At 41.0% G+C, this 16510-nt stretch overlaps 1 protein-coding gene across 3 annotated transcripts in view; it reads left to right on the forward strand.

The window, feature by feature from the left end:
* slc5a11 (solute carrier family 5 member 11) overlaps positions 1-16510 on the forward strand; it is a 38988-nt gene that overhangs the window by 6042 nt on the left and 16436 nt on the right. For all 3 annotated transcript variants that reach the window (XM_061885239.1, XM_061885240.1, XM_061885241.1), the window contains 6 exons: positions 1164-1268; positions 1930-2035; positions 3656-3736; positions 8208-8413; positions 10658-10793; positions 15468-15575. In XM_061885239.1, coding sequence (XP_061741223.1) covers positions 1164-1268; positions 1930-2035; positions 3656-3736; positions 8208-8413; positions 10658-10793; positions 15468-15575 — 742 coding nt within the window. The remainder of the gene's footprint in view (positions 1-1163; positions 1269-1929; positions 2036-3655; positions 3737-8207; positions 8414-10657; positions 10794-15467; positions 15576-16510) is intronic.

Below are 16510 nucleotides of genomic sequence, written 5' to 3' on the forward strand. Positions count from 1 at the left end.
AGAAGACGAACGAATGAACGAAGAAGAAGGATAGAACGAACGAAGAAGAAGAAGAAGAACAACAAACGAACGCACGCACAAACGAACAAACGACGTCTGGGGTACGCAATACGAGCGAACGACTACGACGACAAAGAAGAAGACGACGGACGGACGGACGAAGAACGAAGAACGAACAACGACGAAGAAGACAAACGAACGAAGAAGAAGGATAGATCGAACGAAGAAGAAGAAGAACAAACAAACGACGATGGCGAAGAAGAAGACGAAGGAACGAAGAAGAAGACAAAGGAACGAAGAAGAAGAAGAAGGAATGAACGAACGAACGAACGACAAAGAAGAAGAACACGAACAAACTAATGAAGAAGAAGGATAGAACTAATGAAGAAAAAGAAGAAGGAATGAACAAACGACAAAGAAGACGAACGAAGAAGGATAGAACGAATGAATGACTAAGAAGAAGACGAAAGAACGAAGAAGAAGGATAGAACAAACGAACGAACGACAATGAAGACGAATGAACGAAGAAGAAGAAACGAACGAATGACTAAGAAGAAGAAGACGAAAGAACAAAGAAGGATAGAACGAACGAAGAAGAACGAACGACAACGACGACGACGAAGAAGACGGACGAACGAAGAAGAAGAAACAAACGAATGACTAAGAAGAAGAAGACGAAAGAACGAAGGAGGATAGAACGAACGAAGAAGAAGAACGAACGAAAACGACGGACGAAGAAGACGAATGAACGAACGAAGAGGATAGAACGAACGAAGAAGAAGGAACGAACGAATGACTAAGAAGAAGAAGACTAAAGAACGAACGAATGAACGAACGACGATGAAGAAGACGAATGAACGAAGAAGAAGAAACGCACGAATGACTAAGAAGAAGAAGATGAAGAACGAAGTAGAAGGATAGAACGAACGAACGAAGAACGAACGACAACGACGACGAAGAAGATGAACGAAAGTACAAAGAAGGATAGAACGAACGAAGAAGAGGGAACGAACGAATGACTAAGAAGAAGAAGACGAAAGAACAAAGAAGAAGGATAGAACGAACAAAAACGACGGACGAAGAAGAACGCACGCACGCACGCCGGACGGACGGACGGGACTTTATCTAGCGCATTTACATCTCTGTGTTCTGTGTTCCTGCAGGTGACGACCATGCCCGAGTATCTGCAGAGACGCTTCGGTGGCAGAAGAACTCAGCTGTTTATAGCAGTCTTGTCCTTGTTCATCTACATCTTCACCAAGATATCTGTAGGCTTTAGTGTTGGTTTCTCACCTTTTGACAAGAAGATTGTGAGAAGTAACTTGTGTTTGGATGTGATGTCAGGTGGACATGTATGCTGGACTAACTTGTGTTTGGATGTGATGTCAGGTGGACATGTATGCTGGACTAACTTGTGTTTGGATGTGATGTCAGGTGGACATGTATGCTGGACTAACTTGTGTTTGGATGTGATGTCAGGTGGACATGTATGCTGGACTAACTTGTGTTTGGATGTGATGTCAGGTGGACATGTATGCTGGACTAACTTGTGTTTGGATGTGATGTCAGGTGGACATGTATGCTGGACTAACTTGTGTTTGGATGTGATGTCAGGTGGACATGTATGCTGGACTAACTTGTGTTTGGATGTGATGTCAGGTGGACATGTATGCTGGACTAACTTGTGTTTGGATGTGATGTCAGGTGGACATGTATGCTGGACTAACTTGTGTTTGGATGTGATGTCAGGTGGACATGTATGCTGGACTAACTTGTGTTTGGATGTGATGTCAGGTGGACATGTATGCTGGACTAACTTGTGTTTGGATGTGATGTCAGGTGGACATGTATGCTGGACTAACTTGTGTTTGGATGTGATGTCAGGTGGACATGTATGCTGGACTAACTTGTGTTTGGATGTGATGTCAGGTGGACATGTATGCTGGAGCTTTGTTTATTCAGCTGGCTCTGCAGTGGAACATCTACCTGGCTGTGGTGCTGCTCCTGTCAGTCACTGCTCTCTACACTGTAGCAGGTCAGACTGTTTCCTGTCTAATATCTATTTGGGCATCCATTGATTGGCTAATACACTTTATTGACTTACAAACCCTGTTTCCATATGAGTTGGGAAATTGTGTTAGATGTAAATATAAACAGAATACAATGATTTGCAAATCCTTTTCAAGCCATATTCAGTTGAATATGCTACAAAGACAACATATTTGATGTTCAAACTGATACACATTTTTTTTTCAACTAATCATTAACTTTAAAATTTGACGCCAGCAACACATGACAAAGATGTTGGGCAAGGTGGCAATAAATACTGATAAAGTTGAGGAATGCACATAAAACACTTATTTGGAACATCCCACAGGTGTGCAGGCTAATTGGGAACAGGTGGGTGCCATGATTGGGTATAAAAACAGCTTCCATGAAATGCCAAGTAATTCACAAGAAAGGATGGGGCAAGGTACACCCCTTTGTCCACAACTGTGTGAGCAAATAGTCAAACAGTTTAAGAACAACCTTTCTCAAAGTGCAATTGCAAGAAATTTAGGGATTTCAACATCTACGCCCCATAATATCATCAAAAAGTTCAGAGAATCTGAAGAAATCACTACAAGTAAGCGGCATGGCCGGAAACCAACGTTGAATGACCGTGACCTTTGATCCCTCAGATGACACTGTATCAAAAACCGACATCAATCTCTAAAGGATATCACCACATGGGCTCAGGAACACTTCAGAAAACCATTGTCACTAAATACAGATCTGTAAGTGTAAATTAAAGCTGTACTATGCAAGGCGAAAGCCATTTATCAACAACATCCAGAGATGCCGCCGGCTTCTCTGGGCCCGAGATCATCTAAGATGGACTGATGCAAAGTGGAAAAGTGTTCTGTGGTCTGACGAGTCCACATTTCAAATTGTTTTTGGAAATATTCTACGTTGTGTCATCCGGACCAAAGGGGAAGCGAACCATCCAGACTGTTATCGACGCAAAGTTGAAAAGCCAGCATGTGTGATGGTATGGGGGTGCATTAGTGCCCAAGGCATGGGTAACTTACACATCTGTGAAGGCACCATTAATGCTGAAAGGTACATACAGGTTTTGGAACAACATATGCTGCCAGATAAGCGCCGTCTTTTTCATGGACGCCCCTGCTTATTTCAGCAAGACAACGCCAAGCCACATTCAGCACGTGTTACAACAGCGTGGCTTGGTAAAAAAAGAGTGCGGGTACTTTGCTGGCCCGCCTGCAGTCCAGACCTGTCCCACATGGAAAATGTGTGGCACATTATGAAGCGTAAAATACGACAGCAGAGACCCCGGACTGTTGTACGACTTAAGCTCTACATAAAACAAGAATGGGAAAGAATTTCACTTTCAAAGCTTCAACAATTAGTTTCCTCAGTTCCCAAACGTGTATTGAGTGTTGTTAAAAGAAAATTTGATGTAACACAGTGGTGAACATGCCCTTTCCCAACTACTATTATTTGCATTAAAAAAATTAAGTTTGAGTTTGAACATCAAATATGTTGTCTTTGTAGCATATTTAACTGAATATGGGTTGAAAAGGATTTGCAAATCATTTTTTTTTTGGAATCATAAGTAAAACATAAGTACATGAAAGTGAAACTGACGTTGCAGGTGGTCTGGCTGCTGTTATCTACACCGACGCTGCCCAGACCGTCGTCATGCTGGCAGGAGCACTGATCCTCATGGGCTTCAGTAAGTGGACCTTCACACGACATGGACTTCAGTAAGTGGACCTTCACATGACATGGACTTCAGTAAGTGGACCTTCACATGACATGGACTTCAGTAAGTGGACCTTCACATGACATGGACTTCAGTAAGTGGACCTTCACATGACATGGACTTCAGTAAGTGGACCTTCACATGACATGGACTTCAGTAAGTGGACCTTCACATGACATGGACTTCAGTAAGTGGACCTTCACATGACATGGACTTCAGTAAGTGGACCTTCACATGACATGGACTTCAGTAAGTGGACCTTCACATGACATGGACTTCAGTAAGTGGACCTTCACATGACATGGACTTCAGTAAGTGGACCTTCACATGACATGGACTTCAGTAAGTGGACCTTCACATGACATGGACTTCAGTAAGTGGACCTTCACATGACATGGACTTCAGTAAGTGGACCTTCACACGACATGGACTTCAGTAAGTGGACCTTCACACGACATGGACTTCAGTAAGTGGACCTTCACATGACATGGACTTCAGTAAGTGGACCTTCACACCACATGGACTTCAGTAAGTGGACCTTCACACCACATGGACTTCAGTAAGTGGACCTTCACATGACATGGACTTCAGTAAGTGGACCTTCACACGACATGGACTTCAGTAAGTGGACCTTCACATGACATGGACTTCAGTAAGTGGACCTTCACACCACATGGACTTCAGTAAGTGGACCTTCACATGACATGGACTTCAGTAAGTGGACCTTCACATGACATGGACTTCAGTAAGTGGACCTTCACATGACATGGACTTCAGTAAGTGGACCTTCACATGACATGGACTTCAGTAAGTGGACCTTCACATGACATGGACTTCAGTAAGTGGACCTTCACATGACATGGACTTCAGTAAGTGGACCTTCACATGACATGGACTTCAGTAAGTGGACCTTCACATGACATGGACTTCAGTAAGTGGACCTTCACACGACATGGACTTCAGTAAGTGGACCTTCACATGACATGGACTTCAGTAAGTGGACCTTCACATGACATGGACTTCAGTAAGTGGACCTTCACACCACATGGACTTCAGTAAGTGGACCTTCACATGACATGGACTTCAGTAAGTGGACCTTCACATGACATGGACTTCAGTAAGTGGACCTTCACACCACATGGACTTCAGTAAGTGGACCTTCACACGACATGGACTTCAGTAAGTGGACCTTCACATGACATGGACTTCAGTAAGTGGACCTTCACATGACATGGACTTCAGTAAGTGGACCTTCACATGACATGGACTTCAGTAAGTGGACCTTCACATGACATGGACTTCAGTAAGTGGACCTTCACATGACATGGACTTCAGTAAGTGGACCTTCACACGACATGGACTTCAGTAAGTGGACCTTCACACGACATGGACTTCAGTAAGTGGACCTTCACATGACATGGACTTCAGTAAGTGGACCTTCACACCACATGGACTTCAGTAAGTGGACCTTCACACCACATGGACTTCAGTAAGTGGACCTTCACATGACATGGACTTCAGTAAGTGGACCTTCACATGACATGGACTTCAGTAAGTGGACCTTCACACCACATGGACTTCAGTAAGTGGACCTTCACATGACATGGACTTCAGTAAGTGGACCTTCACATGACATGGACTTCAGTAAGTGGACCTTCACATGACATGGACTTCAGTAAGTGGACCTTCACATGACATGGACTTCAGTAAGTGGACCTTCACATGACATGGACTTCAGTAAGTGGACCTTCACATGACATGGACTTCAGTAAGTGGACCTTCACATGACATGGACTTCAGTAAGTGGACCTTCACATGACATGGACTTCAGTAAGTGGACCTTCACACGACATGGACTTCAGTAAGTGGACCTTCACATGACATGGACTTCAGTAAGTGGACCTTCACATGACATGGACTTCAGTAAGTGGACCTTCACACCACATGGACTTCAGTAAGTGGACCTTCACATGACATGGACTTCAGTAAGTGGACCTTCACATGACATGGACTTCAGTAAGTGGACCTTCACACCACATGGACTTCAGTAAGTGGACCTTCACACGACATGGACTTCAGTAAGTGGACCTTCACATGACATGGACTTCAGTAAGTGGACCTTCACATGACATGGACTTCAGTAAGTGGACCTTCACATGACATGGACTTCAGTAAGTGGACCTTCACATGACATGGACTTCAGTAAGTGGACCTTCACATGACATGGACTTCAGTAAGCGGACCTTCACATGACATGGACTTCAGTAAGTGGACCTTCACATGACATGGACTTCAGTAAGTGGACCTTCACACCACATGGACTTCAGTAAGTGGACCTTCACATGACATGGACTTCAGTAAGTGGACCTTCACATGACATGGACTTCAGTAAGTGGACCTTCACACCACATGGACTTCAGTAAGTGGACCTTCACATGACATGGACTTCAGTAAGTGGACCTTCACATGACATGGACTTCAGTAAGTGGACCTTCACATGACATGGACTTCAGTAAGTGGACCTTCACATGACATGGACTTCAGTAAGTGGACCTTCACACCACATGGACTTCAGTAAGTGGACCTTCACATGACATGGACTTCAGTAAGTGGACCTTCACATGACATGGACTTCAGTAAGTGGACCTTCACACCACATGGACTTCAGTAAGTGGACCTTCACATGACATGGACTTCAGTAAGTGGACCTTCACATGACATGGACTTCAGTAAGTGGACCTTCACATGACATGGACTTCAGTAAGTGGACCTTCACATGACATGGACTTCAGTAAGTGGACCTTTACATGACATGGACTTCAGTAAGTGGACCTTCACACGACATGGACTTCAGTAAGTGGACCTTCACACGACATGGACTTCAGTAAGTGGACCTTCACATGACATGGACTTCAGTAAGTGGACCTTCACATGACATGGACTTCAGTAAGTGGACCTTCACATGACATGGACTTCAGTAAGTGGACCTTCACATGACATGGACTTCAGTAAGTGGACCTTCACATGACATGGACTTCAGTAAGTGGACCTTCACATGACATGGACTTCAGTAAGTGGACCTTCACATGACATGGACTTCAGTAAGTGGACCTTTACATGACATGGACTTCAGTAAGTGGACCTTCACACGACATGGACTTCAGTAAGTGGACCTTCACATGACATGGACTTCAGTAAGTGGACCTTCACACGACATGGACTTCAGTAAGTGGACCTTCACACGACATGGACTTCAGTAAGTGGACCTTCACATGACATGGACTTCAGTAAGTGGACCTTCACACGACATGGACTTCAGTAAGTGGACCTTCACACGACATGGACTTCAGTAAGTGGACCTTCACATGACATGGACTTCAGTAAGTGGACCTTCACACGACATGGACTTCAGTAAGTGGACCTTCACATGACATGGACTTCAGTAAGTGGACCTTTACATGACATGGACTTCAGTAAGTGGACCTTCACACGACATGGACTTCAGTAAGTGGACCTTCACATGACATGGACTTCAGTAAGTGGACCTTCACATGACATGGACTTCAGTAAGTGGACCTTCACATGACATGGACTTCAGTAAGTGGACCTTCACATGACATGGACTTCAGTAAGTGGACCTTCACACGACATGGACTTCAGTAAGTGGACCTTCACACGACATGGACTTCAGTAAGTGGACCTTCACATGACATGGACTTCAGTAAGTGGACCTTCACATGACATGGACTTCAGTAAGTGGACCTTCACATGACATGGACTTCAGTAAGTGGACCTTCACACGACATGGACTTCAGTAAGTGGACCTTCACATGACATGGACTTCAGTAAGTGGACCTTCACATGACATGGACTTCAGTAAGCGGACCTTCACATGACATGGACTTCAGTAAGTGGACCTTCACACGACATGGACTTCAGTAAGTGGACCTTCACATGACATGGACTTCAGTAAGTGGACCTTTACATGACATGGACTTCAGTAAGTGGACCTTCACACGACATGGACTTCAGTAAGTGGACCTTCACACGACATGGACTTCAGTAAGTGGACCTTCACATGACATGGACTTCAGTAAGTGGACCTTCACATGACATGGACTTCAGTAAGTGGACCTTCACATGACATGGACTTCAGTAAGTGGACCTTCACATGACATGGACTTCAGTAAGTGGACCTTCACATGACATGGACTTCAGTAAGTGGACCTTCACATGACATGGACTTCAGTAAGTGGACCTTCACATGACATGGACTTCAGTAAGTGGACCTTCACATGACATGGACTTCAGTAAGTGGACCTTCACACGACATGGACTTCAGTAAGTGGACCTTCACATGACATGGACTTCAGTAAGTGGACCTTCACATGACATGGACTTCAGTAAGTGGACCCTCCTATTTCCTCATTTTGGCGTTCAGGTTTTTTCGAGGTGGGAGGTTGGAACGCTCTGATGAGAGATTACCCCAACGCCATCCCGTCGGTGCGCGTGCCCAACTCCACGTGTGGCATCCCTCGAGAGGACGCTTTCCACATATTTAGAGACCCTGTGACCTCTGACCTCCCGTGGCCCGGCGTCATCGTGGGCATGTCCATTCCTTCCATGTGGTACTGGTGCTCGGATCAGGTGAGCACCAAACTGCAAAGACAAGATACTTAACGTTCCGACTGGTAAACTTTATCTTTTGCAAATACGAGCTCATTGGGAATGTGATGCCTGCAATGTGTTTCAAAAAAGCTGGCACAAGTGGCAAAAAAGACTGAAAAAGTTGAGGAATGCTCATCAAACACTTATTTGGAACACCCCACTGGTGAACAGGGTAATTGGGAACAGGCGGGTGTCATTATTGCCATGAAATGCTCAGTCGTTCACAAACAAGGGCGGGGCAAGGGTCACCACTTTTTCAACAAATGCCTGAGCAAATTGTCCAACAGTTTTAGAACATTTCTCAACCAGCTATTGCAAGGAATTTAGGGATTTCACCATCTACGGTCAGTAATATCATCAAAAGGTTCAGAATTTCTGGAGAAAGGCCGAAAACCAACATTGAATGCCCGTGACTTTCCATCCCTCGGATGGTACTGCATCAAAAAGTGACATCGGTGTGTAAAGGATATCACCACATAATACTAATAGTAATGGATTAGATTTATATCGCGCTTTTCTATTCTTATATACTCAAAGCGCTCACAGAGAAGTGGGAACCCATCATTCATTCACACCTGGTGGTGGTAAGCTACATCTGTAGCCACAGCTGCCCTGGGGTAGACTGACGGAAGCGTGGCTGCCAGTTTGCGCCTACGGCCCCTCCGACCACCACCAATCATTCATTCATCATTCATGCACCAGTGTGAGCGGCAAAGGGTGAAGTGTCTTGCCCAAGGACACAATGGCAGCGATTTGGGTGTCAATAGGTGGGAAGCGAACCTGCAACCCTCAGGTTTCTGGCACAGCTGCTCTACCCACTACGCCATGCCGCCCCTGGGCTCAGAAACACTTTAAAAATCCACCGTCAGTAACTACAGTTTGTCGCTACATCTGTAAGTGCAAGTTAAAACTCTACTATGCAGAGCGAAAGGAATTGATCAACAACACCCAGAAACACGGCCGGCTTCGCTGGGCCCGAGATCATCTAAGATGGACTGATGCAAAGTGGAAAAGTTGTCCGAGTCCACATTTCAAATTGTTTTCGGAAACTGTGGACGTTGTGTCCTCTGGGCCAAAGAAGAAAAGAACAGTCAAGATTGTTCTAGGCACAAAGTGTAAAAGCCAGCATGTGTGATGGTATGGGGGTGCATTAGTGCCCAAGGCATGGGTAACTTACACATGTGTGATGGTATGGGGGTGTATTAGTGAACAAGACATGGGTAACTTACACATGTGTGATGGTATGGGGGTGTATTAGTGAACAAGACATGGGTAACTTACACATGTGTGATGGTATGGGGGTGCATTAGTGCCCAAGGCATGGGTAACTTACACATGTGTGATGGTATGGGGGTGTATTAGTGCCCAAGACATGGGTAACTTACACATGTGTGATGGTATGGGGGTGTATTAGTGAACAAGACATGGGTAACTTACACATGTGTGATGGTATGGGGGTGTATTAGTGCCCAAGACATGGGTAACTTACACATGTGTGATGGTATGGGGGTGTATTAGTGAACAAGACATGGGTAACTTACACATGTGTGATGGTATGGGGGTGTATTAGTGAACAAGACATGGGTAACTTACACATGTGTGATGGTATGGGGGTGCATTAGTGCCCAAGGCATGGGTAACTTACACATCTGGGAAGGCACCATTAATACTGAAAGGTACATGCAGGTTTTGGAACAACATATGTGGCCATCCAAGCAATGTTATCATGGACGCCCCTGCTTATTTCAGCAAACCAATGCCAAGACACGTGTTACAACAGCGTGGCTTCGTAGTAAAAGAGTGCGGGTACTAGACTGGCCTGCCTGTAGTCAATTAAAATGTGTGGAGCAATATAAAATAGCACAACTTAAGCTGTACATCAAGCAAGAATGGGAAAGAATTCCACTTCAAAAATGTGTCTCCTCAGTTCCCAAACCTTTACTGAGTGTTGTTAAAAGGAAAGGCCATGTAACACACTGGTAAAAATGCCCCTGTGACAACTTTTTAGCAATGTGTTGCTGCCATTAAATTCTAAAGTTCATGATTATTTGCAAAAAAAATGTAAGTTTCTCAGTGTGAACATGAAATATCTCGTCTTTGCAGTCTATTTGATTGAATATAAGTTGACAAGGATTTGCCAATCATTGTATTCTCTTTTTATTTAGCATTTTCACAAGGTGACAACTTCACTGTTTGGGGTTTTGTACTTCATACTTTGCTCAGGTGATCGTGCAGCGTTCTCTGGCCGCCAAGACGCTGACTCATGCCAAAGGTGGCTCCCTGCTGGCAGCTTACCTCAAGCTCCTGCCTTTCTTCGCCATCATGTTGCCCGGGATGATCAGCAGGATACTTTACACAGGTGGGAGTTTTTTTTTTCATTTTTTTATTTCAGCAGTGAAAGTTACTTTAGAAAACTAATTTTTAAACATGACATCGTAGTTACAGTTTAGCTGCTCACAAAAAGTGAGAATAATGGCTTTTTTTTTCAGCTATTGATTACAAATTCTCTGTATTTGTGTTACTTGCTTTTAGTGTGTGCAGTCACACCTGGGCCAATTAAGGCCGAGGTTCCACATGTGGCCCCTGAAGCTTTTTGATACCAAATACTTGTTTTAGATGTTTATTATGTAAAGTGTAGCTGCAATTATGATGTGTACTCATGTTTTCTAATGACCAGAAGTCTTTAACTATACTAAGTCTTTAGCTGCTTGGAATCTGTGCTTTTGCATGAAATACTAGTTACTATGGTGATCAATTTAGTTACTATGGTCATCTGATTAGTTACTATAGTCATCTAATTAGTTACTATGGTCATCTGATTAGTTACTATGGTTCTTCAATTAGTTACTATTGTCATCTAATTAGTTACTATGGTACTCTAATTAGTTACTATGGTCATCTAATTTGTTACTATGGTCAATTAATTAGTCCCTATGGTCATCTAATTAGTCACTATCGTCATCTAATTAGTTACTATGGTCATCTAATTGCTTATCAAAGTAATCTAATTAGTTACTACGGTCATGTAATTAGTTACTATGGTCATCTAATTAGTTACTAGTCATCTAAATAGTTACTATAGTCATCTAATTAGTTACTATGGTCATCTGATTAGTTACTATAGTCATCTAATTAGTTACTATGGTCATCTGATTAGTTACTATGGTTCTTCAATTAGTTACTATTGTCATCTAATTAGTTACTATGGTACTCTAATTAGTTACTATGGTCATCTAATTTGTTACTATGGTCAATTAATTAGTCCCTATGGTCATCTAATTAGTCACTATCGTCATCTAATTAGTTACTATGGTCATCTAATTGCTTATCAAAGTAATCTAATTAGTTACTACGGTCATGTAATTAGTTACTATGGTCATCTAATTAGTTACTAGTCATCTAAATAGTTACTATAGTCATCTAATTAGTTACTATGGTCATCTAATTAGTTACTAGTCATCTAAATAGTTACTATAGTCATCTAATTAGTTACTATGGTTATCTAATTAGTTACTATGGTCATCTAATTAGTTACTATGGTCATCTAATGAGTTACTGTGGTCATTTAATTACTTACTACAGTCAACTAATTAGTTACTACAGTCATCTAATTAGTTACTATGGTCATCTAATTAGTTACTATGGTCATCTAGTTACTATAGTCCAAATTTAGAGGAACATTTTGATTTTTAGGAAGACTAATACAAAACCTCAATTTCTGATTGAATGCTAAAAAAAAAGTTATAACAGACTTCCTTAAAAAAACAGAATGGAATTTTACTTTTTTCACTGAATGAGACACCCAGAATGTACATGAAAGTAAAGAATGTGGGATTTACAATATTTACTATGAAGGATAAAACACTGTATATTGACAACATATGACATCACTGTACCCCTCCTCCATCCACATATTTTACAATCAAGCTAAAGACAACAAAAATGCAACAAACACAGCAAAATATGAACAAGAATAGTAAAAAACTAAAACCCAACTACTATCTGATATATGTGATATATCATTAATATGTGATATATCATTAAGCTTTAGAACTTTCTTGTAAAAATGTCCTTCCGCGTTTTTCCCGACACCCACATTTCAGGCTCTGGAAACACTCTGTGGAAACACTCCCCACCCACACTGCTTGGTACCTCGTCTGAGCTGCTGTGACTTACATTACCATAGTAACTAATTAGATGACTATAGTAACTAACTAGATGACTATAGTAACTAACTAGATGACCATAGTAACTAATTAGATGACCATAGTAACTAACTAGATGACCATAGTAACTAACTAGATGACTATAGTAACTAACTAGATGACCATAGTAACTAATTAGATGACCATAGTAACTAATTAGATGACCATAGTAACTAACTAGATGACCATAGTAACTAATTAGATGACCATAGTAACTAATTAATGACCATAGTAACTCATTAATGACCATAGTAACTCATTAGATGACCATAGTAACTCATTAGATGACCATAGTAACTCATTATATGACCATAATAACTAATTAGATGACCATAGTAACTCATTAGATGACCATAGTAACTAACTAGATGACCATAGTAACTAATTAGATGACCATAGTAATTAATTAGATGACCATAGTAACTAATTAGATGACCATAGTAACTAACTAGATGACCATAGTAACTAATTAGATGACCATAATAACTAACTAGATGACCATAGTAACTCATTAGATGACCATAGTAACTAACTAGATGACCATAGTAAATAATTAAATGACCATAGTAACTCATTATATGACCATAGTAACTAACTAGATGACCATAGTAACTAACTAGATGACCATAGTAACTCATTAGATGACCGCAGTAACTAATTAGATGGCCATAGTGACTCATTAGATGACAATAGTAACTCATTATATGACCATAGTAACTAATTAGATGACAATAGTAACTCATTAGATGACCATAGTAACTCATTATATGACTATAGTAACTCATTAGATGACCATAGTAACTAACTAGATGACCATAGTAACTCATTAGATGACCATAGTAACTAATTAGATGACCATATTAACTACTTAGATGACCATAGTAACTAACTAGATGACCATAGTTTCTCATTAGATGACCATAATAACTCATTATATGACCATAGTAATTAATTAGATGGCCATAGTAACTCATTAGATGTCCATAGTAACGGGTCGGTATAGCTCGGTTGGTAGAGCGGCCGTGCCAGCAACTTGAGGGTTGCAGGTTCGATTCCCGCTTGTGCCATCCTAGTCACTGCCGTTGTGTCCTTGGGCAAGACACTTTACCCACCTGCTCCCAGTGCCACCCACACTGCTTTAAATGTAACTTAGATATTGGGTTTCACTATGTAAAGCGCTTTGAGTCACTCGAGAAAAGCGCTATATAAATATACAATTCAATTCATAGTAACTAATTAGATGGCCATAGTAACTCATTAGATGACCATAGTAACTCATTATATGACCATAACTAATTAGATGGCCATAGTAACTCATTAGATTACCATAGTAACTCATTATATGACCTTAGTAACTAACTAGATGACTATAGTAACTCATTAGACGACCATAGTAACTAATTAGATGACCATATTAACTACTTAGATTACCATAGTAACTAACTAGATGACCATAGTAACTCATTAGATGACCATAGTAACTAACTAGATGACCATAGTAACTCATTAGATGACCATAGTAACTCATTAGATGACCATAGTAACTCATTAGATGACCATAGTAACTAACTAGATGACCATAGTAACTAACTAGATGACCATAGTAATTAACTAGATGACCATAGTAACTCATTAGATGACCATAGTAACTAACTAGATGACCATAGTAACTAACTAGATGACCATAGTAACTCATTAGATGACCATAGTAACTAACTAGATGACCATAGTAACTAACTAAATGACCATAGTAACTAATTAGACGACCATAGTAACTAATTAGACGACCATAGTAACTAATTAGACAACCATAGTAACTAATTAGACGACCATAGTAACTAACTAGACGACCATAGTAACTAACTAGATGACCATAGTAACTCATTAGATGACCATAGTAACTAACTAGATGACCATAGTAACTAATTATATTACCATAGTAACTCATTAGAGGACCATAGTAACTAATTAGACGACCATAGTAACTAATTAGACGACCATAGTAACTCATTAGACGGCCATAGTAACTCATTAGACGACCATAGTAACTAGTTAGAGGACCATAGTAACTAATTAGAGGACCATAGTAACTAATTAGAGGACCATAGTAACTAATTAAAGGACCATAGTAACTAATTAGAGGACCATAGTAACTAATTAGATGACCATAGTAACTAATTAGAGGACCATAGTAACTAATTAGATGACCATAGTAACTAATTAGATGACAATACTAACTGATTAGATGACCATAGTAACTAATTAGATGACAATAGTAACTAATTAGATGACCATAGTAACTCATTAGATGACTATAGTAACTCATTAGATGACCATAGTAACTAATTAGATGACCATAGTAACTAATTAGATTACCATAGTAACTAGTATATCATGCAGATTCCAAGCATCTAAAGACTTAGTATAGTTAAAGACTTCCGGTCATTAGAAAACATGAGTACACATCATAATGGCAGCTACACTTTACATATTAAACATCTAAAATAATTATTTGGAAATGTCCAGCAGGCCTTAATTTGCCAGGTGTGACTTGTGGTGTGTTTCTGCCGGCACAGAAGAAGAAAGCAAATCTATCTTTTTGCTAAGAAAGATGAGAAATAAGATAACATGGTGTGACTTTCAATGAGTCATGTAAATGTGATTACTGGTTTGGAAATAGTCAATTCCTCGGTACAGGAAGAGGTGGTCATGTACGGTCAGGGTCACATTCATTTTATTATTATTATAAGGTCACATTCATTTGAAGAAAGTTGTAAGTGTAGTTTCAGTATTCTATTAAAAAAGTGTGTTACTAACATGGCCTGCAGACGATGTGGCGTGTGCGGACCCAGCGTTGTGTACGCAGATCTGCGGGAACCCGGTAGGATGTACGGACACCGCCTATGTCAGACTGGTCATGGAGTTGCTCCCCGCAGGTTAGTTCCACTTCCTGTTCGACCATACTTGCCAACCCTCCTCAAATTCAGCGCCTCTCCCGAAAACCTCCCGGGACAAATTTTCTCCCGGATTTCAGGCAGAGCTGGAGGCTACGCCCCCTCCAGCTCCATGCGGACCTGAGTGAGGACAGCCTGTTTTCACGTCCGCTTTCCCACAATATAAACAGAGTGTCTGCCCAATTATGTGGGTTTATTGTTAGGCAGGTTCATTAACGTCCTCCCTAGCGCGGTAACAACACACAACAACAGCATCACATTTTCGTCAACCGTAAAGCATTTTGTCTGTCGTAAACAGCAGTGTTGTGACACTCTTAAACAGGACAATACTGCCATCTACTGTACATGCATATGGTTAGAAAAATAGTGACAAAGAATAGGAGAAAGATGGACAATTCAACCCTTAACTCAACAATGAGTAGATGAATGTTATGTGTGTGTATATGTGTAAATACATTTATATATATATATATATATATAGCTAGAATTCACTGAAAGTCAAGTATTTTATATATGTATATATATGAAATACTTGACTTTCAGTGAATTCTAGCTATATATATATATGTATATATATATATATATATTTACATACAGTGGGGCAAAAAAGTATTTAGTCAGCCAGCGATTGTGCAAGTTCTCCCACTTAAAATGATGACAGAGGTCTGTCATTTTCATCATAGGTACACTTCAACTGGGAGAGACAGAATGTGGGGAAAAAATCCAGGAATTCACATTGTAGGAATTTTGAAGAATTTATTTGTAAATTATGGTGGAAAATAAGTATTTGGTCAAGCATTCAAAGCTCTCACTGATGGAAGGAGGTTTTGGCTCCAAATCTCACGATACATGGCCCCATTCATTCTTTCCTTAACACGGATCAATCGTCCTGTCCCCTTAGCAGAAAAACAGCCCCA

The sequence above is a fragment of the Nerophis ophidion genome, linkage group LG23, assembly GCF_033978795.1.
Source record: "Nerophis ophidion isolate RoL-2023_Sa linkage group LG23, RoL_Noph_v1.0, whole genome shotgun sequence".
NCBI lineage: Eukaryota > Metazoa > Chordata > Actinopteri > Syngnathiformes > Syngnathidae > Nerophis > Nerophis ophidion.